This window comes from Terrapene carolina, unplaced genomic scaffold, assembly GCF_002925995.2.
Source record: "Terrapene carolina triunguis isolate 2854851 unplaced genomic scaffold, T_m_triunguis-2.0 Scaffold242, whole genome shotgun sequence".
Lineage (NCBI taxonomy): Eukaryota > Metazoa > Chordata > Testudines > Emydidae > Terrapene > Terrapene triunguis.
This window is the reverse complement of record NW_020664593.1, coordinates 5,805,487-5,827,039: the sequence shown is the minus strand read 5'-3', so window position 1 is coordinate 5,827,039 and position 21,553 is coordinate 5,805,487. Positions and strand designations below refer to the sequence as shown.

At 46.2% G+C, this 21,553-nt stretch overlaps 1 protein-coding gene across 1 annotated transcript; it reads left to right on the top strand.

The window, feature by feature from the left end:
* Window positions 1–12,467: 12,467 nt before the first annotated feature.
* On the top strand, window positions 12,468–20,087 carry UPK1B (uroplakin 1B). Its single transcript, XM_024213017.1, has 7 exons — window positions 12,468–12,536; window positions 13,204–13,404; window positions 14,987–15,061; window positions 15,778–15,900; window positions 16,301–16,480; window positions 18,448–18,531; window positions 20,037–20,087. Exons 1-7 carry the CDS (start codon window positions 12,468–12,470, stop codon window positions 20,085–20,087), a joined length of 783 nt encoding a protein of 260 aa, XP_024068785.1.
* Window positions 20,088–21,553: the final 1,466 nt, after the last annotated feature.

Below are 21,553 nucleotides of genomic sequence, written 5' to 3'. Positions count from 1 at the left end.
TCCTCCCTTCCCCAAGCAAATTTTAAAAAGCAGGCAATACCAAGTTCTGGGGCACCTCTTAACAGTATCCTGTTGTCCACACAGTACGTTTCCTCTCTCAGTGACAGACTTCACTTTCACAAGGCACTTCCTTCTGCTTCCACCTAATACAGAAGCATGCTATGTACACAGCACATTCATGTCCCGGGTACAAACCCTTAGGTAATAGAGCTGGTTGACATTTTTTCTACAAAAAGGCTTGGTGTGATTTCCTGTTTGGTTTTGTTGTTATTGTTTGATAAATGGCTTTTTTTTTTTAAAAATGACTTTTTTGTGAAAAATGTTTGATATTTTTTAACCTTTTAATTTTTTTAGATGCAAATCAGAAATGAAAATATCTAGATTGTTAGTTATTTTCTCCATTTTTTGGAGATTTTAGATTTTCATTCCCGCCCCCCCATTTTCCTTTTTTCCTCTTCTCTTGTTTTTCCTTTTCCCTTCTTTTATTTTATTTTTCATTTTTTCCTTTGACTTTTTCCTTTCAAAAACGACTGAACTCGTATTTTCTTTTCCTGTCTTTTTTGAAAATGGAAAATTTTCAAAAATGGGGAGAAATACTGGAAAAAAGAAAAGAAAAGAAAAGAAAAGAAAAGAGGGTCCATTTCAAACCTTGCAAAAAGAAAACAATTTCCAAATATTTCACAATTTTTCTTCCCTTTTCAACAACCACTGTTCAGTCCAACCTCATGCCTCCCCCACATGCAACACACCCTGCACCTAACCTGTGCACATATGCCAATCTGGAAAATTTGTTAGTATTGCTGGAGTCAGTGGGTGAGGGGATCTCGGGGGAGGCAGCAGAGAGGAGTGGGTGGCAGGTGGGGCGGGGCCTCAAGGGAAGAGGCGGAGCGGGGGTGGGAAGAGGCAGAATGGGGGCAGGGCCTCAGGGTGGAGCGGGAGTGGTGGGGCCACAGTCCGGGCACTAGTGGCCCTCCCACTTCGCGGGATCTTCCTCCAGCAGCGCTCCCAAGGTGGTGGGCTGGCATGCCTCCAAAGGGAGGTGCACTGCAGCCGGCATTTCTTGCCCCATTTTTCCCCAAGCCTCTTATACCCGCTGCCCATGCTTGTAAGCAAAAAATTACTCTTGCTGTTAATTGCTCGTAATATCATCCATTGGTAGATCTTCTCCCGTAATCTTGTGGCATAGGGTCATTCTTTGGTCCTTACTTATGTCAAGCATTTCTTAAGCCTATGGTCTAGTATGGCTAAGCCAGGGGTGAAAGTAATAATAAATTCTTACCGGTCCGGAGGCAGCTCTGGCCCCCGGAAAGGGCAGGCCCTCGGGCGGGGCTGCGGGGTCAGCTTCCCCCAGCCAGCCCATCCACACCGCCCTGCCCCCACCACCCGGGGTTGCGGTAGCGATTTAAAAGGACCCAGGGCTCTTTAAATCGCAAGTCCCGCGGCAGCTGCCCTTTTGCCCCGTCCTGTCAATGGCCCGGGAGAGGCAAAAGAGGCAATGACATTAAAGTGCTGCGGTAGCACTTTAACGTTGTTGCCCCTTTTGCCTCCCCCGTTGGCGGCCCTGCCAGTAGGATCCCTTCTGGCAGGGCCGCCGACGGGGGGGCGGAGGGGGAAGGGGCAGCACACTTTAAGCAGGGACCTTTGCTGCAGCAGCGCTTTAACATGGGCTGCGTACGGGCCAGTACTGGCTTCTTACTGGTACGCCGTACCGGCCCACTTTCACCCCTGCGCTAAGCTAAAATCTTAGAGGCCTCAGCCTGTAGGCCTTGCATTTCAGCCCAGCTTACTGACATACCTAATACATAATTATCCCTTCTAACTACTGATCAATCTTATACTTCTATAATCCTATAATTTAAATCTAGTTAGCATACAATGATTATATATGACATAACACGTTAGTTAACTATCACATCACACAATAAATGAACAATAAACTAAAATCATTGGCTACGAGATGGTTAAAGTGGCCCCAAGGGACTGAGCTGGGACATTGAGCAATCTGGGGCTCAGTCAATTGCAGATTTCCCAGTTTGAAGGTCAATATGTTATGTGCCTATGAATACAGCAGTGTGTGCGTCGCACGTGTGACGGCTGTCTTTTTGGCCAGCACACCAGGGATTGAATTAGGGACCTCCCACACTAAAGAACACAAGCAGCTGCAGCTTGAGCTAAAGAGCCATCGCTACCCAGCTGGCACTGTAACAGACTCATATCCTCTGTGCACCAGGCACTGCAGGGAACCTACTACCCACTTTCACCCTGTGGGTCGCACATTTATTAGTCCATGCAGATGTGCACCTACCTATGGGTGTGTCTGTGCATGTGCATGTGTGTGTACGTATGGTATGGATCTGTGTGTGTGTGCATATACATGTGTGTGGATCGCTGGATCTGAGCAAGTATGTGCATGTGGGGGGCTGCATGTGTGTATGCACACGCATGTATTTCTATGTGCACTCACCTGTGTGTATGTGTTTGTATGTACATGCCTGTGTCTGTGCATGCTCAAACTGAGCTTCGCTTTTAAAAAAAGGATTCTGTTGCTCCTCCTTCGGACACCAAAATTCTTTCCTGATCTGCCCCAACCATCTCCCTATCAGCCTGCTAAGCCAGTTTGACAGAAAGCTGTCACTAGACAAACAACAGTGACAGCAAAGGACTGAATTCCATCTCTCCCCTCATTTCCAACTCAAGATAGGATTAAGATTACAACCTGTCTGCAAGCCCTTGACTGGGGATTATGTCAAGCAAGAAACACTCACCAGCACTTTCTTGAAAGCTTCTCTTCATGCTGGTGACTGGCTGGCCCCAGCTCTCCACAATGCTGACCTCTCCTCCTTTTTTCCTAGGCGAGCGCTTTCCTCACCTGCTCTCCCAAGCCAGACTTTCTGCCTCATTCTGGCAAGAGATGGGGCTTCCATTTCCCTTCTATCCTCACTATTGTCCCTCCTGTATTCCCCCCGTTATATCCTTAGCGGAACAGTTTTAGGAAGAAATCACTGGAGACACATTTCAGAGTAGCAGCCGTGTTAGTCTGTATCCGCAAAAAGAACAGGAGTACTTGTGGCACCTTATATGCACTCTATATGCATCCGAAGAAGTGGGTTGTAGCCCACGAAAGCTTATGCTCAAATAAATTTGTTAGTCTCTAAGGTGCCACAAGTACTCCTGTTCTTTTTACTGGAGACACAGAGAGCTGTAAACCTTGTAGCAGCCATTTATTTCCACACTCAGGACTAACCAACAGCCAGCCAAAGCTGCTGGGCTATCTATTACCACGACAACCAAATACACAACACACACCCCTCCCCCCGGTCTATAGCAAACTATCACCACTGCAGCCAAAAGATGGACCCCTGCATTTAGCTGCTGCTGTTGCACATATAGCCTGGCAGGTCTGTGAAGCCAAGACGCATGCCCGTAACCCAGGGATCTTTCATGTCCAGTAGATCAGAGCAGACCAATAAACTGCATGCCACTCATTTTCTCTCCAGTACTACAAAAGAACCAGGGGGATGAATCAACTCAGCTGAGCTTAGAATCTGTGCTTCTAGGGAGCGTAAATATTTTAAATCTTGCTATGAATTCTTTGGTAACAGCATAAACCCCAATGCCACTTAAAGTGTCCTCTAACAAGGGAAACTTTCTCTGATGAAGTGCAGACTTTGCCTCATACCTCTAGGGGACTGTTATCTCAACCAAACACTCCCATCTCCTCACACATTCACCACCCTAACAAGACAAGTGACAGACACCTCTCCTTAATACTTTCTTTTCCCCAGTTCCCCCTTGTCCAATCTACCCCAGGTGTCACAAGAACAGTGGTTGTATGGAACAGCTGGTTACTTCTTCACTTGGCCTTGCGACAATCTAATGTGGTTCTCCTGACAGTAATAGGTGGGTATCCACAGAGCCCAGCTTAAACTACCAAAGTCCTGTCCAGCAGGCACGGGACTCTATGAAAAACCTGGCCTACATTCTCTAGGAGCTGGGCTTTTCTTTGGTTGTTTAGAGACCCTGGTTAGATATCTGGAGGGGAGACCCCCAGAATGTTAAGACCTTTCACAATTCTCATTCCTTAAGGCACTTTAAAAGTGACTTACTGAGGATTTATTCAAAAATTTAGTTTGTGCCCATTTATGCTCTTTTTGATGCATAAAGAGGTCCTGAAAGATTAGGACCCCATGCACCCCCATTCCCAAGGTTTTTTCCCCCCCTGTTTGTTTTTTAACATAAAAATATGAAGAAGGTCAAGTATAGTCATCCCAGTAGCTGGCGATCTCAGAAATGTAGACCGTGAGTTTTCACAGACCCTAACTGAGTGGAATGGAAGGGGCTTATGAATCTTAAACAAAGACATCCTTTGTCTCAAATGCTCCTCAGCCCTCTCCCCTCCCAGTGAACCAGCTTTCGCCCCCTCAGTGATCCTACAAAGACTTCCACACATACTTAACTTTATGCACTTTACGTACTACTCATCGTATGCAATGTTAAGCATGTGCAGGATCAATGCCCAAGTGTGATATCATAATCCTACTAGTTCTCTAGTCATCCATAGAGTCATAAGAACGTCCATTACTGGGTCAGACCAAAGGTCCACCTAGCCCAGTATTCTGTCTTCTAACAGTGGCCAATGCCAGGTGCCCAGAGGGAATGAACAGAACAGGTAATCATCAAGTGATCCATCCCCTATTGCTCATTCCCAGCTTCTGGCATCTAGAGTCTTCTAGGGTAGGTAAAACCTGAATTTCTAATGTAAAAAAAAGATCTAACAAACACACCTATCTTTCATGCCTTCTTTATGGACCATAAAGAAACAGAGCAGGGTGCAAGCCCAATTTGGTGGGGTTTTTCTTTCTTCCCCCACCCCTCTTTTTTCAGGACAGGATTACGTGAAGACATTTGTTAAAAAACCCTTCTGTCCTTTCTAGTCAGAGCATTTTGTTTGGAGATACCGAATAGTCATTAAAACAACAGTTCATCAGTCAGTAATATTCACATTTATGTACTTATTCACCCATCCTTTCTAAAGTTCAGAGATCTCATAGGAGTGAGTCACCTGTCCACCCCAATAGACTATAGTAATGGAAACACTTTAGTGTGTGTATTTTCAGTACAACCACATTCCAGTACAATCACAGAATCAAAGAGACACCTTCTGCTTCCATCCCAACCCAGGAACAGGTTTGGCTAGAAACAGGTTCCTCTCATGTGTTGCACACCCCACCAATCAAAACCACTTTTCCCTAGCACTCAGGGCCCTTTAAAGACAGGCTGAGCTACAGGGGGGGGCTTGCTTAGCTTTACAGGTGTGGTTGAGTTTCTGTGGGATAGCAGCACAGTAAAGAAGGTGAGTAAATTGCTGTATTCCTTTTAATGAGGTATTCAAGCTACTGCTGTGTGACACAATAAATAAGGAGGCTTTCATAGTTAATGGTTTATTTTAGTTCTCTAGCACTAGAAGTGAGTGGGTGTTTAGTAATTGGGTGGCATTAACTGCAAGAGCTTATTAAATATCTTTTATTTTCTACCTGCTGGCTGCCTACTCTGTATTATCCCTTTAATTTGCTTCTTGAAGGGATATTAACGTTTAGAAAAAAGGAGCATTATGTGTTGCCAACATATCTGGGGGGCAGGAAGTAAGGGTCACAGCTAAAGTGTGAGCTCTACACTTACTCCTCTTCTTCTGAAAGAAGAGAAGGGGGGGGGGGGAACCTCTTCTGGTTTGGCTCCATAAAGCTAATGAGGGAGGGAAGAAAACAATTGTTCATCCCAAATTTATTTCCTAGGTGATTACTCCGGATAATTGAACAGGCACTCCAGTGTTCTGACAAGTATGCTTTCATAGCAAACAATTTCTCTCTAAAGGAGACTTAATTAGTAAGTTTGGTTGAGGCTTGTTTGGTGAGGCTGTTTCATTACTGTAATCTGAATTAACTGGCTGGCTACTCTTCCTTTTCTAAACCTCTAATGTTTGAGTGCTGTTAAACAAGCTGCTGTTTCATTTTAGTGGTGGGTGAAATTATTAGAGGAGCTTGTTGTATGTATAGTTGTTCAAAGACAGCAAAGTTACTAAGGGCAAACCAACACTTGTAAAATGCTCAGCTCCTATAGAGTTTTTTTATCGGGGGTAGCTGTGTTACTCTGTATCCACAAAAACAACAAGGAGTCCGTCCGGTGGCACCTTAAAAACTAACAGATTTATTTGGGCATAAGCTTTTGTGGGTAAAAATCCCACTTCATCCACAATGTTTAAATTTAGCCACAATATAGAATACTTTAAACATAAGATTATATCTCTCTCCCCTCATCTTTAGTTAGTATCTTAAATTTTGGAGACTAATTGTCAAAGTCCTCGAGGCTTTTTCCACTAAATGTTATTTTGTCTAATGAAAACCTGTCTCCCCTACTGTCAGCCCTCAGTTACCCTTTAGCAGCTGTTCAGAATGGGACTTTAGAGAGACTGGGGGGTGAGGGTCTAATAAAAATATTACAGCTTCTGTTGGTGACAGGGACAAGCTTTGAGCTTACACAGAGCTCTTCTTGACCTGAAGAAGAGCTCTGTGTAAACTCATCTCTCACCAACAAAAGTTGGTCCAATGAAAGATATTATCTCGCCTACCTTGTCTCTCTAATATTCTGGGACCCACACAGCTATACCACTGCATACAAGAGTGGAACTCTTATTTTGAATGCATGAAGAAGGCAGAATGCAGTAACCCTCCATGGTTAGGCTGAGAAATGGCTTTAAGCGACACACCTTGGTATTTGGCTGAAGTCTCTCATTCTCCTCACATGAGTGAAAACATTTTTCTAAAGCTGGAAGGGAAATGTTCTGTAATCTGGGCTTTGTTAATTAGAGAAATGGAAGGTGTGGTCCTTGCACCTCTCAGATGAATCAGGTTAAAGGCAGGTTAGTGCTGGGTGGGTGAACCAAATCTTTCTGCCGCTGTAAGGCTTGGTTGGTTTGTTGTGCATGAATGACTCTGAATGTCACTCAAATTTGTTCAAATGAATGTCACTGCTGACGCATTTGGAATGGGCACCTTGGATTGAATGATGGGTAAATCCTACATGAGATTGCTCAGTAAAACGACTGGGTCCCTTGTCTCTAGCCTCTTACCGCACTCATTAAGAATGTGATGCAGAAACAGCTCCATGAAAGTGAGAGGGAGGGGGTGTGAGGAGAGAACTGGTATTGTATTAGCCTAGTTGCTATTCTGAGGGGAGCACTAATGTGATGGGCAAGTTGGAGGTGGGGCAAGAAGAAAAGATGCAATGCCCCCCCCCCCACACACACACACACACTTAAGCGGCGGTGCCTGCAGAATGAAAGACTTCTGTCATGCAGAAGGCAAGGCTATATGCCCAGTTTCTTCTGTAGTAGTCAGTATTGGTGTTCAGCTAGAGTTACCTGGAGTGCTGAGTGCACACGCCCTTATCCATTTCACTGTCAAGTTTATGGGGAATAGATCAGGTTGTCCACTTCCAACACAGGAGTTAAGTATAATGAAGGCCTAAAAACTGTCTTGAGCTGGACTTGCTGGAGCTGCTGCTGGATGAGAGATGTGGCTGCTTGGTTCCTCTGAAAATCTGGCTTAGTTTGGGCACCCAAAACACTAATGGGCTTAGTTCTCAGTGCATCCTTTCCACTTCCCCCACTGGCCTTATGGGTCTATCACAGCCTGTTGTTGTGTGTAGGGGGAGGGAGTATAGGCCAAGCCCATTCCTAGTGCAGCTTATGGGGCACAGAAAGCACAGACCTGCCCATAGTTTGCTGAAGATCAGTGATGCTGCAACTCTTGAAGTCTGACTAACTTACCGAGTCCCACATGCTCTAGGGGGAGAGAGGAACTGGGTCATGGCCAGATTTTGGGAGTGGCTGGTGGGACAGCTGAGGGAAAACATAAGGTGCAATGGATGGGTGGGGGTGGAACAGCAAAGGGGTTTCAAGTGATATCTACTGAACAGTTATACCTAGAACTGCAATACCCTCGATGTGGTTACTCTGAAATCTAGCAAGAGTTTATCATTTGACTTAACTGACAACCATGATTCCATTCAAGCTGAGGGTCTAGATTTCCCCTGAGAGGGAGGAAACCCAACCCCTGGCTTTCCTTCTGTTTCATATAGACCTAATATATGAAGCACTTTGGGTCCTATGTGAAGCCCCATCTTTCCCCTGCCTTCAATTGGACTGGAGGCAACTTGCATTGGGTTGGAAACCAATACAAAAACTAGCTTTATATGAAAGACTTAACCCCTCCTCTGGACACCCTCGACTAAAGACAACTGACAAAGAGATGGATGCCAGCAACTCCTGTCTGGTATGGGAGGAGAAGGCCCTCCTACTATTCCAGATCAATGTAGATTTGAGGTCTTCCCTACACTTACATGTGTGCAATTCAACCAAGGCTAACATGCAGAGTTTCTTCTCTTGCCTCTGCAGGTGCATTAATGTAGCACGCGCTGTGCTAGTTGCTCTCACTTGTAATTTATCCCTGCTCTGAGGTGTTTAGAATGGGCTGATTTGGGATGTGTGAAGTCCCAGGGCATTCATAGCTCATCTGTTTCGGAGGAGAGGTTCTCTGGTTGCCCAGAAGGTCCAGACATTGTCATGACACCTGGCATGGTTTTCAGTCTCAACTAGGCATTCTTCAAAGGTAGGGAAGTACTATTTCCCATCTGTAACATGGAGAATCTGAGGAAGTAAGTTTCTTGGTGTCACACCAGGAGATGGTGGTGGAGTTGGACATAGAACTCAGGGCTTTCTGACTCCTACTGGTGCGCTATGCTCTGCATAATGCTGCCCCATGTTACTGTTCTCAAAGGCCTTCTAGTAAAGGTTCTCTCCCTTCTTTGTCTCTGCATTTATTTCATTCTATTCAGCCTTTACTCTCCTTGTAATTTCATGTTCCCTAGTAAAGGGCTGGTGCCTCTACCATGTTACTAGGAATCTGTCACTAGGCAGCTGGCACACAGATGGTGATGACTATATACCTGCCCCATTCCTCCTCCCAAAAGCAGGTATTTTTGAAAGCTGACCCTTCCTTTCTGTGGAAGTCCTGGAGCTTCTCTCTTGGGTATGGGTGCACACAGTAGTAGCAGGCTTGGGGCAGGCAGGATCTGGCCAATAGAGGAGGCTCTGAGAACAGGCAGCATATCCAAAGTTTGCAGAAGGCATTTAGCTCATAGGGGGTGAGGGTGTGGTTGGGAGGACACATCCTAAGCAAGATTCCTCAAATAACTGGCTGGTCTGCAATAACCTGGGGCTAGTTCCACATGAGGACTTAAGCACTTTACACCCACATTTAGACACCACTGAAATCTTCAACCCCCTTGCTCAGCTGCTGCCTAACTCTATTGGGCCTTTAGGACCCCAAGAGCCTGAATTTTCACCTTTAAAGTCTCCAAGTTGCCTACGTTTCTGCTAGAGAGTGCATCCACCTCAGTCTAGGTGCCAATCTCAGACCTCAGACACAGCAGGATCCTCAAACTAGGCATTCCCCTGCAGGCCTGACCCAGTGGCTGTGCTCAGAGCACCCTTAAACTCACCATGGCTGGTGGAGAGGAGGTGGTTTCTCTTATAACCATTAGCCCAGTGGTTAGAGCACTCACCGGCAATATGGGAGACCCATGTTTAATTCCCTCCTCTGCCTAATGTACAGCAGAGAATTGGACCAGCATTTCAAGTGGTTAGGGCATTCCCTATAGAGTTATTCGCACTCCCATTCCGGTCCAATATTTATTTCACACCCAGTGAAACCGCTTCAACAGGAGAGACTGAGGGAGCCCAGACATCAGAATATCCCAGAGCTTAGTGGTTAGAGCACTGACCTGAGACATGGGAGACCCCAATTTGAACACCTTCTCTTCAGGCAGAGCGGGGACTTGAACCTCTGTCTCCCCCACATCCTGGGTGAGTGCTCTAACCATTGAGCTAAAGCTTATAAGGGGGAGCTGCCACAAACTTCCCCTCTTCCCCTGCCCTGTTTCTTCCAAAACGCGGCTTTGGCACCTGACTCCACACCTGAGAATCCCTAGCACAGAGAGGTGCTTCCTCCCGGCCCTAGCTCCTCGGCATTTTCCCATTGGCTAGCTTTGGTGGTTCCCTGCTGCTTTTGTGGATCCTTTCCTTAGGAGCCTCTCTCCATAGTATCCCTATTCATTGTACAGGGAGCCTGGGTACCTGCTCCAGGGCTTGTGGATTCCACTTGGTGGCAGGAGACCTAAATTTTGAGTGCTGCAACACTGAGGAGTGCAACACTTAAGCCCCTATCTGGATCTAGCTCCTAGTTTCCAACCTGTGCCCCAGAGCAGCCTTGACCCACAACAATCTGGTCCAGAAAAAGCCTCCTTTGAGCTTAGAACCATCTCTTTCCCATGAAGTGTCCAGAGCATTGTTCAGGTTCTAGTAGGGATGATTTCCTTCCCTTCCACGCTGTCTCCTGACAGGCAGCTGGCTAAGGAGATGCTGTGTGAGGCTCTTCTAAAACTACACTGTCCTCAGAGCTTGAGGCTCCCTAAAGAACTCCTCTTCTTCTTTCTTATGTACAAGTGCATACACCAGACAGTGGCTAAACCAAACTGAAGGAACGGTGTCCAATTCGAGGTTGGCAGGTCTGCAGCACTGTGCTTGGGTGTCTACACAAACCAATTACATTACGGTAGGACTACAAGTGGAGCGTCCCTAGAGAAGTGGTAAAAATGCCCGAGGTCTCTCTCTGTTAGCAACTCCACCACTGCTGCAGCTGCATGGAATTCTGGTTGTCTTTTGCCATTCGTGTAAGAATAGCCTTAGAAAAGCTGTTGTAGACGGAGGTCATGGAAGCTTAGGTAACTCATCTTTCTATTGGTGTCTCCATGGTTGGTGGTCCACCAGAGAACTTCCTGTGGCTTGTTGGTTGCCCCACTGCAGTTCAGAGGACCTAAGGAAGTCTGTGGGAAGGGAGACCAGGGCTCAGTAAGGAGGAAGAGATCATCAGGTGTGCATTTCTTCTCAGCCCACCTTTTCCTATGCAGGGTAACGTTGCATCCCTCTAATATTTGACCGTATGGCTTTATCTATACTAACATTACTAACATTTCCCTCTGGGGTTAGCAACAGTATGGAAATTCGAATAAGAAATTGCTAATGTAGACATTCCAGGAGTGGACTTGTTACCTTATCAGCTCGTAATCTTTACCTGTCCCATTGGTATAGAAGCTGGTATGGATGAGGCCTAATTTAGGCTTCTGTTGACAGCTCGGGTTTTGTGCAGCTCCCCGCAATCACAGTTGTTGTAGGGTTTTTTGTTTTGTTTGTTTCTTCCCCCCCCCCCCCCCCCCCCACACTCAGTCCCCCTTGGAGGAGGGGTTTTCATCACCTTCCCATCAGATAAAGAATCTGAACTTGTCTTTTTCCAGGGTTCTTGACCCTGTGGAGGATGCCATGCAACTCACTGGAGAAGAGTGAATTCCATGTGGAGTGCTTGGGACTAGAATGCAGGGTAGAGAGTTTCTGAGAATGTAGCTGGAATGCTACTAAGCTAGTATTCCATGTTCCCGCTGCTAGTGGTTCAACTTCCTCCCTCACACCCTCTCTGTAAGGAGTGCTTTAGGGTAGCTTCAGTTCCCAACCTGGGTGTGTCTCTCACTAGAAAGACACTGGGTCAGATTTGCTGCAGGTTATCTCCTGTGGAAACCAAAGGAAGTAGCACTGCTTCAGAGACAGAAGCCATAGCCTGAAGTACACAGTTGGCGAAGGAGCCGATGATCTCGCCAGTAGTTATGAGTCGGGAAGAAAGAAGTCACCGGAATGTGTATATACTAGCTATAAACCAAAGCCCTAGACTAGACTGCTGTGATTTGCTGGTATGCAAATAGACCAGATATCTCTGACCTGGACCTGAAGCTCTATAGGAAAATGAGCATGCTTGGTGTTTATGACAAAGCAGAAGTGGCCACCACAAAACTGGCTCACATAGTGCAATTGTGGTGGGGGGGGGAGGGAGGTTACAGGGTGAATAGCTGTCTGGGATGGAGCAGACGTCTTCAGTGAAGACGTGTGTAGGGTCCATCCAACTCTTTAACTCCTATGCCTTGTCTTTATGGTATACACAGGGACTGTAGCTACATTAGTGGAATAGTGCTTATGCTACAGGTTCGCACTGTGGTGCTGCCAGCTGGTGGGTAAAAATCCTAGTGTAGGCAAGGCCCAAACCATCTCCAGCAGCCCACACAAATATTGCTGATCTCCCTGCCATTTGGATTACTGGGGGAGCTCAGACTACTAACAGGATAACTTTCCCCAGCACTGACGCTTCCCTTCTGAAACTGGAAGTTGAGGAGAAGAGTGTATGTGGGGGCTTGTGGGGTTCTGTTTGGCTTTCCTCAGGGATAATGTCCATTTCTAGAATAAACCTGTGAGACTTGTGTGTCCTGAACACTTTTCTCCCCCCTCCAGGTTGCATGAGGAGCTGAAGATGGCGAAAGGCGATAATGGAGTGCGCTTTTTCCAAGCCCTACTAATTCTTGGCAATGTGATTATTGGGGTAAGTGATCTGAGGCTGTGAGGGGTGGGGGTGGAGAGATGGTTTCTTTAGGGGATCTTCACTCCTCATCAGATGCACTGTAATAAAAGGCACAGCCCAGCAATGGGGTCATTCTTCACGTTACCACTTCAGTCTAAATAAAATAAGTGCAAGGCTAGGTGAGAGGTCAAGGTCCAGGCTGAGTTGTGCAAGCAAATGAATTCTGTAAGGGATGGATGGGTGAGGGTACCTGGCCTGGTAGGAAGTAGGGGCAGCAACAGCACATCTAGAAGAACAAGCTTTTGTGCCATGGGTTCTGGAGGGAAGAGCCCTGGTTCCTGAACTCCTCTTTCCAGCCCAGCTCCTTCCCACAGTGACGGGAAGGGTTAGGTTCATGCCGTTCTTAAAGGAATGCTCCAAATCTAGTTTTAAGACAAGCCCAGCAGGTATGATCTGTGCTGGCCTGGGGAAGAGAGGGCCCACGCTCAGTGGGTTTTATGTTTCCAATACCCATGGGAGGACAGAACACAATGGATTGTGGGCCTGTGGGGAGGGAGTGGTCTCGCTGGGAAGTTTGTGCCTTGTGTGTGGGGCAGGAGGAGGAATGTGATTAATAGAAGCTCTCCTTGGACATAGCTGTGGTACTGCTTTGGGCTGACCTGATGGGAGTCTGACTTCTGGTTCTCAGATGTGCGGCATTGCGCTGACGGCAGAGTGCATCTTCTTCGTGTCGGATCAGCAGACTCTGTACCCTCTGCTGGAAGCCACTAATAACGATGACATCTACGGTGCGGCCTGGATTGGCATCTTTGTTGGCTTTGCTCTCTTTAATCTGTCTGTCCTGGGCATCATTGGAGTCATTAAGTCAAACCGGACGATGCTGCTGGTGGTAAGTGGAGTGATATTAGTCCACAGGCCGTTAACAGACGGAGATCATGTTATTCCAGTCTTCTGCCCCCTGTGCTCACAAGCTGTCGAACACAGCTAACTTCAAGATTTGGGTTGTAATTGTCCAGGCCTTAAATGGCATTAGGGCCCAATGTGCCTAAAGGGCCACCCCCTTCCTCTTTGACACCTAGGACAGCCACATTGTCCACAAACAAAAGGAATCTGTACCAGGAAGAGGGACATGAGTGTGGGAGACTATTTCCATGGTAACTAAGCAACAACTCAAACCCATGACCGCGGGTGACCAGGAGGACTGAACCTTGTTCCCTTCAAAACAAGTTGGCACTTGCTACCTCAGTTTTGTTCTATCGTGGGGAAAAGTAATCTTGGAAAACCAATAGGGAAAAGGAGGGAAATGGCTCCTTATTAACTGAACTGAGTCCAGTAGGGGGTTCATATCATAACAGGCTTCCCTTCCACCATTATCTGGGTTGGTTTGAGAGATTCTGAGGGAATAGGAATCAAAATGGTGGTCTTGTGGTGGGTTCTGATGCCTGTCGCCAGCTCTAGAGGAGGCAAACACTGCAATGGAACTGTATTAAAGTTGTCTGGGTTTTTAGAAAATAGTCACAGCATTCCTTGGGATACCTTAATATGGCAGCATGTGGCTACAGGTGTGGTACAAATGCCTTGATTGGTCTTTGAGTCTCCAGCAGAATCCTGAACAGCATATTTGACATGGTCATACAGTGTAAATCCCTATTGACCACTCAAACTTGTGTCCTCATTATTTGCTGCTGGTGGCATCAAATATTGATACCTCTACCTAGGCTACTGAACATCAAAGTAAGATTAAATCACTGCTGTGAGGAAACGTCGCCTTCCATAATATCTATATGGTTGGGAGGTGTTTTGGAGTTGCTGGACAAGCCGTGGACAATGCTAAAATGGTGTTCGGATGCTTAGTCAACAGATCATTATGCAGCTTCTTATCTACTTCTTCAGAAGCTCTATTAAAGAGGCAGAGTGGAGAAGTCTGATCTGTGCCTACAGCATAAAGAGCAATCTAGAAATTCTGTGAAACAAATTTTAAGACTGATAACATAACTAATTTTCTACACCCTGTAATGAACCTCAAACTTGCTCTCTCAAGATATCAGTGGGGCAAAGAATGTAGCTGCTTCCTAAGAAGGATAAGACACCACTATTGATAATCCAAGCAGTTGGAGTGCCATTAGGCAGAATACAAATAAAATGAGCATATGAACCCTTATGCTCCAGGGAATAAGACCATCACTAATGACAGGGCTTCCCTTAAATCCAGATTATGGAATGTATCTGTTAACAGGGTAGAACTTGAATGAATGGGACTCTCACAGTGGAGGAACTTAATTCTGAGTCTCAGGGTTGTTCAGGTAGGGTACGGGTGGAGGTTAGTGATCATAGGATGGAATGGGGAAGGAACCCTGCTCCAAAATACCTTGAATCTGAAGTTGTAACACCACACTTTGAAATGCATCATGTTGTGAGAATAGACCCAGGTTGGAGAGCTAACTGTACCTTCTGCTTTGCTTCTTTCCCAGTATATCATTCTGATGTTGGTCACATATGGATTTGAAGTGGCTTCTTGCATCACAGCAGCAACTCATCGAGATTTTGTGAGTGGTGGTTTCCCAGGCATGTTCTCTCAAGAGTAGGATGGAGATGGGGTGTTTGAACATGTCCACAAAATGCCAAAGCTCTAAGCATACAATGCAGCTATGGCAGAGTGGAAACCTGGGGAGGGCTGGCTAGAGACTGGACAGTAATGGATACTGCTGAACCACTGAAGAGAAGGTCTAGTCTCCTAGGGGCATGTGTAATTCCATAACTTGGGGTCAAGGAAAGAAGACTTTCTTTATGCAAGCTAAGTCTGTCCATTAACTGAGGCTACTGGACCATGACCTGTTTTTCAGATGCATATTGACAAAGAAGGATGTTGATAAATTGGAGAGGACTCTGAGAAGAACCAAGAGAATGATTTAAGGATTAGAAAACATGGCTTATAGTGATAGACTGAGCTCCTTGAAACTATTTAGCTTAACAAAGAAAAGGTTAAAGGATGACTTGATTACATTCTATAAGTATCTATATGGAGAACAAATATTTAATGGGCTCTTCAGTCTAGCAGAGAAAGGTACAACACGATCCAATGGTGGGAAGTTTGAAGCTAGACAATGTTTTTCTAAAAGATCAGCTCTGGGAATAATGTTTTGGAAGTTCTCTGGACTGTTATACAGGAGGTCAGACTAGATGACGACAGTGGTCCCTTCTGGCCTTGGACTCTATGAATCTAATAACATCGTGTGTGCTCTCTATCTCATTTGCCCTGTAGTTCACACCCAATCTCTTCCTGAAGCAAATGTTGGAAAAGTATCAGAACCTAGAGCCAGCCAACAATGATGATAAGTGGATGAGTGAAGGTGTCACCAGGACATGGGACCGCCTCATGCTACAGGTGACCAGTGCTCATATAACTAAAGATAGCATCTAAACATTACACAGCTCTGGAATTTCTCATTCTCACCCTAGAATCTTTCAGTAATAAAAGAAGGCTAGAATCTGGCTTGGAATCTTCAGATGTGGCCCTGCCTAACCTCCAGCATCCCAGTGGTGCTGGTGCATCAAATGATACTTCAGGCCCCTGAAATATCTGTCAACATGTTACTTTTCCTATAAATCTGTTTATGCCTAGTGTGATGCAAACTAGTCACTGTTCTGGGAGTGGGGGTGCGGGGGAAGGAGAGAGAAAGGGGGGAACCACTGAGGACTGGATGTCCGCTCCTGTATAATGCTTGTAGCCCTGTGTTGCAGGGGGAATCTAAATTTTCTGTCTTTCTTTCTTCTCCCAAATCCAGAATCAGTGCTGTGGGGTGAATGGCCCCTCTGACTGGCAGAACTACATGTCTGTGTTCAGAAGCAGGAACAGTGACTCAGAGTTCCCTTGGCCACGCCAGTGCTGTGTCATGGATGTCCAAGGAATTCCAATCAACTTGGATGGCTGCAAACTGGGAGTCTCCGGCTACTATAATAATAAGGCAAGAATCTCTCTCCACTTTTACTGTAATTCTCATTGATTAGTGGGATTATCTCAGTGCTTCATTTGTAACGAAAAGAAGTGCCAGGGCTAAAGCAATTATTTTACATTCATGACTGATGCAGCAAGCCCAGAGGTGCTGGGGCTATGAACTACCAAGCCTAGAGGTACCAGGGCTCAGCCCTAGCACAGATTAAGCACTGGATTATCTCATGGGGATGGGGGCAGCATGCCACTTGAAGCACAATGGGGATTGGAAGCCTATGACATACTAGGGGGACAGGATAGATCTGCTAGTTCCCAAAGCCTTTCTGAGGAGGAGAAACTTGTGTAGTTTCCTGTCCACATCACTGGCCCAGGACAGAGTAGTACAGGAGCATTTCTGATATTTAGGACATAGGTAGGGCCTTACCAAATTCACAGCCATGAAAGATGTGTCACGGCCATGAAATCTGGTCTCCCCATGTGAAATGTGGTCTTTTGTGTGCTTTTACCCTATACAATACAGATTTCATGGGGGAGACCAGAGTATCTCAAATTGCAGGTCCTGACCCAAAAGACGTGCAGGGAGGTCACAAGGTTATTTTAGGGGGTCATGGTATTGCCACCCTTTCTTCTGCACTAACTTCAGAGCTGGGCAGCTGGAGAGTGGCAGTGCAGAAGTAAGGGTGACAATACCATACCATACCATACCATACCATGCTTTCTTCTATGCTGCTGCTGGCAGTGGCGCCACCTTCAGAGCTGGGATCCCAGCCAGCAGCTGCTGCTCTCCAGCTTCCCAGCTCTGAAGGTAGCACTGCCACCAGTAGCAGTACAGAAGTAGGGGGGGTTGCGGTACTGCTACCCTTACAATAACCTTGCGGACCCCCACCTACTTCTTTTTGGGTCAGGACCCCTACAATTACAACACTGTGAAATTTCAGATTTAAATAGCTGAAATTATGAAATTTGCAGTTTTGATATTTGACTGTGAAATTGACCAAAATGGACCATGAATTTGGTAGGGCCTTAAACGCAGGAGACAATAGAGGGGTGCTGTCCCAGTGGAACTGGTACAAGATGCCAGCCAAGGACAATAGTACCCAAGGACTTGCATTCTGAGGGTCTCTGGCTTCATGACCAAGAGGGTTGGTATAGTAGCCAGTGTTGAATGGTGACTGATATCCCATACATAGTGACTAAACTCTCTTAACCTACCCAAAGGGCCCCATTCTAGAGGCGGGAAGGGACAAAGCCATGTTGATAGGGCACTATGTGGGAAGCTTTTGCCAACTTCTATGGCTTAAAAGGAACTGTTTGTTCTTTGATGCCTTTCCCAAATGCTAGCAACCTGCCATGGTGCAGTGCATGGTAAACTGTACCTTGCTCAGTTTTTTGGGAGCATGGTGGGCAGCTGGAATGGCAGTATCCAGTCAGTGGAGCAGCCTGTTCCCAGGGAGAGACTGCTGACTGCATGTAAGATGCATGTTTGGAGGTGGAGGTTATGGGGAAGTTCAGGTGACCTTCGCTTCTAGCAGCTTAGCAGAGGGCTGTCGTCCCCAGCTATATTCCCTCTGGCAAAACAGAAATCTCATGTTCTCCTGGTGATTTGGAATGAAAGGCATAGTTAATACAGTAAGTTGGCCTGAAGTAATTGAGAGCGATCTGTTTCTAGAGGGAATATAAAGCCATAATCTGGATCCATTTCTTCCTCTTGTATCAGGGAGTTGGCAGAGCCCTAGGGTGGGATGCCAACTGTGAGCTATCTCCTAAGACCAAGTCGAACATTCTGACCATGGTGGTTGCTTTGCAATCAAAGCATGTTCTAGCTTACTTGTTAATGTCGTGCAAACTAGCTAGTTCAGTGTTCTTGTGTTCCTGGAGAATGAGAACCCCACCTCTCTCCAAGAGAGATCTGAGCTTGTAACATAGTTGGTAAAAGCTCAAACTCTGGTCATGACTTGCTTATTGGCTCTGTTCCCACAGGGTTGCTATGACATTATCTCTGGTCCAATGGACAGACATGCTTGGGGTGTTGCCTGGTTTGGCTTCGCCATTCTCTGCTGGACTGTGAGTACCTAATATCTGCTCTTTTCCCCGCTTTCCCTCCCTCCCGCCCCCCAACAACATGAGGGGAAATGGGGATTGGCACTGGTGAAAGGACTGATCCCTGGAGAACAAGTAGCTCCACATCCAACCGTAGGGCCATTCTGAATTGGGAACACACTTGGGGGGAGGGTAAGGGATGTGGGCTGCCTTGAAGGACAGTCTGCAGATTAAGCTGCTTTAGCTCTGTTCCATTAAGTAAGGCTGTGTTCTGAAGATCACCAGTTCTGATCTGACCTCCACATGCTGAGAAATTAATGGCAACTGTGCCTAATCCCCATAAGTGCACCCTGCTGATGTTCAGAATAAAATCTCTGTACTGTATAGCTAACTCGCTTTCTTTTAACTCTACAAATCAAAAGCCTCTGGCAGTGGACTGATCCCATGGCCCACAAAGTGAAAGCACTTAAGTGTGCTAATAAGTATGAACTCCCCCACCTTAGCCTAGGGGTAGGTGATGAATGTTGCCAAAAAAGTTTGCTGCTGTTAATGCAAACAGATGTTCAGTTGGGTATTCACCACTCCTCTTATTTGCTCTTTGCCAACATTTGTGCAGCTCTCCAGTCTTGCTCACAGAAAAGTGTCAATTACTCTTGCTGGAAGTGTTCATGTGGCCACTTCAAAGCTCTTTGGGCTTGTCATGAGAGCAGAAAAATACACGACTTGGAGTATTTGCTATTCATGATGAGAAATAATCACCTAAGAACAGGGCCAGTGCAAGGAAGTTTCGCGCCATAGGCAAAACTTCCACCTTGCATCCCCCACAGCCCTGCGGCAGCCCCCCCCCACCCCCCCCCCCCCTGAGGCACCCCCCCACCGCAGTTTCCACACACCCCCGGGGAGCCGTGCAGCAGCTCCCCACCCCAGCTCACCTTTGCTCCGCCTCCTCCCCGAGCAAGCCGCCCCCACTCTAATTCTCCTCCCCTCCCAGGCTTGCAGCGCCAATCAGCTGTTTGGCGCTGCAAGCCTGGGAGGCGGGAGAAGTGGAGCGGCGACGGTGCACTCGGGGCGGGGGCGTAGGAACACTATATTTATTTAAAAAAAAAAAAAAAAAAAAAAAAAAAAAAAAATTGGGGGCACCACTTTTTGGTGTCCCCAAATCTTGGCGCCCTAGGCAACTGCCTAGTTTGCCTTAATGGTAGCACCAGCCCTGCCTAAGAAATAAATAGTCATGGCAAAAAATTCAAGAGCAACCTCTAGACTGAAATCAATAATACGTAGGCTGTGGAACAAAATGCATTAAGTGCTTAACTGCAGAGTTGTTGGCTGCAGATAGCTTGCCCTGCTCCAACTCAACTCTTGTATTGAAGAGTTGGCTCCTGTGTGAAGACTGCAACCTTCTGTGGCTACCGGGGGTGGATTTGGTGATGGAAATCCCTGACCTGAGCCACTGAAAGGCTGAAATGTCATCTGACAATGGGATTGTTGTGTGGTTTTTTTAAAATCTAACGGCCGTTTTTTCTTTATAGTTCTGGGTTCTTATCTGCACCATGTTCTATTGGAGCAGAATTGAATACTGAGGATCCAGTGGCCTCCCAACAACCGCTCTGAAGTCTTGGTGCATGAAACTGCATTCGTTCATCTGTACTATTCCTCTTGTGCTATGGAGGATTTGAGGCTCTCCCAGTCCCCTCATTACCATCCCTCCCCCATCTCCCTGAAAACCAGACAGACTGGTACACTGAGCTGATCCTTCCAAGAAAGAACATGCCTTCCCTTCGCCTCGCTGGAGTTCTGTAGCTTTTACGCCTATTCACTGACCCAAATCCTTCACTGTTCTGAAGACTTCTTGAGTCTGAGAGATGCTCTGATCATTCCAGAGATGGCCTTGAAAAGGGAAATGGCCCATAAATGTACTTGCTCCAGAAAACAATTTCTTTAAACTAGGGCTAATGTAAATGGTATCAGAACAAATTTGATGCACAAGGCTGTTGGTATATAGTACAGGTGAGAGATGCTGTCACAACACCAGAGAGCCTTCCTCCCTGCAAGGAAGAGGAAACTTAGACCTGTAACTGCAGGAATCGCCAAGTTTATTTAACATTCATATTTAGTTCGGGCCTCTGTTAAAGATCTCCATCTTCTAAGAAGGAGGCAGACTCTGTTTCTGTTTTCTACCCTCTACCATACCTAACTTCTCAGTCTTAAAGGATAAAAGCAGGTTACTAGTCAACCCAAATCAAAGGCTAGCTGACTACATCATAATATGCTTCTCATGTTCAAGCCTACCTCTGGCTTTTTATCACTGATCAGCTATAGGACACCCATCTCTCTGAAATGGTGCCAATGCATGCAGTGTTTTGCCTCCTTAATATGACTCAACAGTTTTCACAGCTCCTTGGAGATCTTGAAAAAATGCAGTTTTGTACTCAGATGTGTTAACAGGACAAAATATTCCTTCTTTCCCAACCCCACCAGGCTACTCCACTTTCCATCTCCAGCTAACTCAATGCATATAATTGAGCCCCCTTGATCAAGTAGAGTAATTTGCTTTCAAGGACAACCATTAATTCTTACTCGTATGTTCTTCTACAACCTCACTGAACCCCAGTTCTGTTCTAGCATAAACAGTTAAAACTCCCAGTTAAGCAGACAATTACTATTGACCTAAGTCAGGCTTAAATGGGTCCATTCTAGTCTGGTGTAATTCCTAATGAATGTTTTGTAAGTTACATGCATTGTGTGACACGTGCTCCTTGTACAGAATGTTTTATCTGAAATCTGTTTAAGTGTAAAGGGTCAGCTCCTAAGAACCTACCAGCTGCCCTGATTGTTCCAGTGTTTCTGTATATTCTCCAAATCTTTAATAAAAAAGCTGAGTTTCAAATTCTCACGGTCCAGGATCTTGAGTAAATGGAGGCTACACCAGCTGCCTCCAGACACCTAAATGGGCAGTGCAGATCTGGGTTCAAAAAGTTGGTGGCTCCAAACTTCTCACAGGTATTGAGTTGCCACTGTCTGTGCATCTAGAATGTTGTGCTGTGGA

Bases quoted from the DNA above. Each gene is read 5' to 3' on its own strand.
- UPK1B (XM_024213017.1), top strand. From the start codon at position 12,468: ATGGCGAAAGGCGATAATGGAGTGCGCTTTTTCCAAGCCCTACTAATT. The intron at 12,537-13,203 runs GTAAGTGATCTG...TCTGGTTCTCAG, and splicing joins TTGGCAATGTGATTATTGGG to ATGTGCGGCATTGCGCTGAC. The intron at 18,532-20,036 runs GTGAGTACCTAA...TTTTCTTTATAG, and splicing joins TCGCCATTCTCTGCTGGACT to TTCTGGGTTCTTATCTGCAC.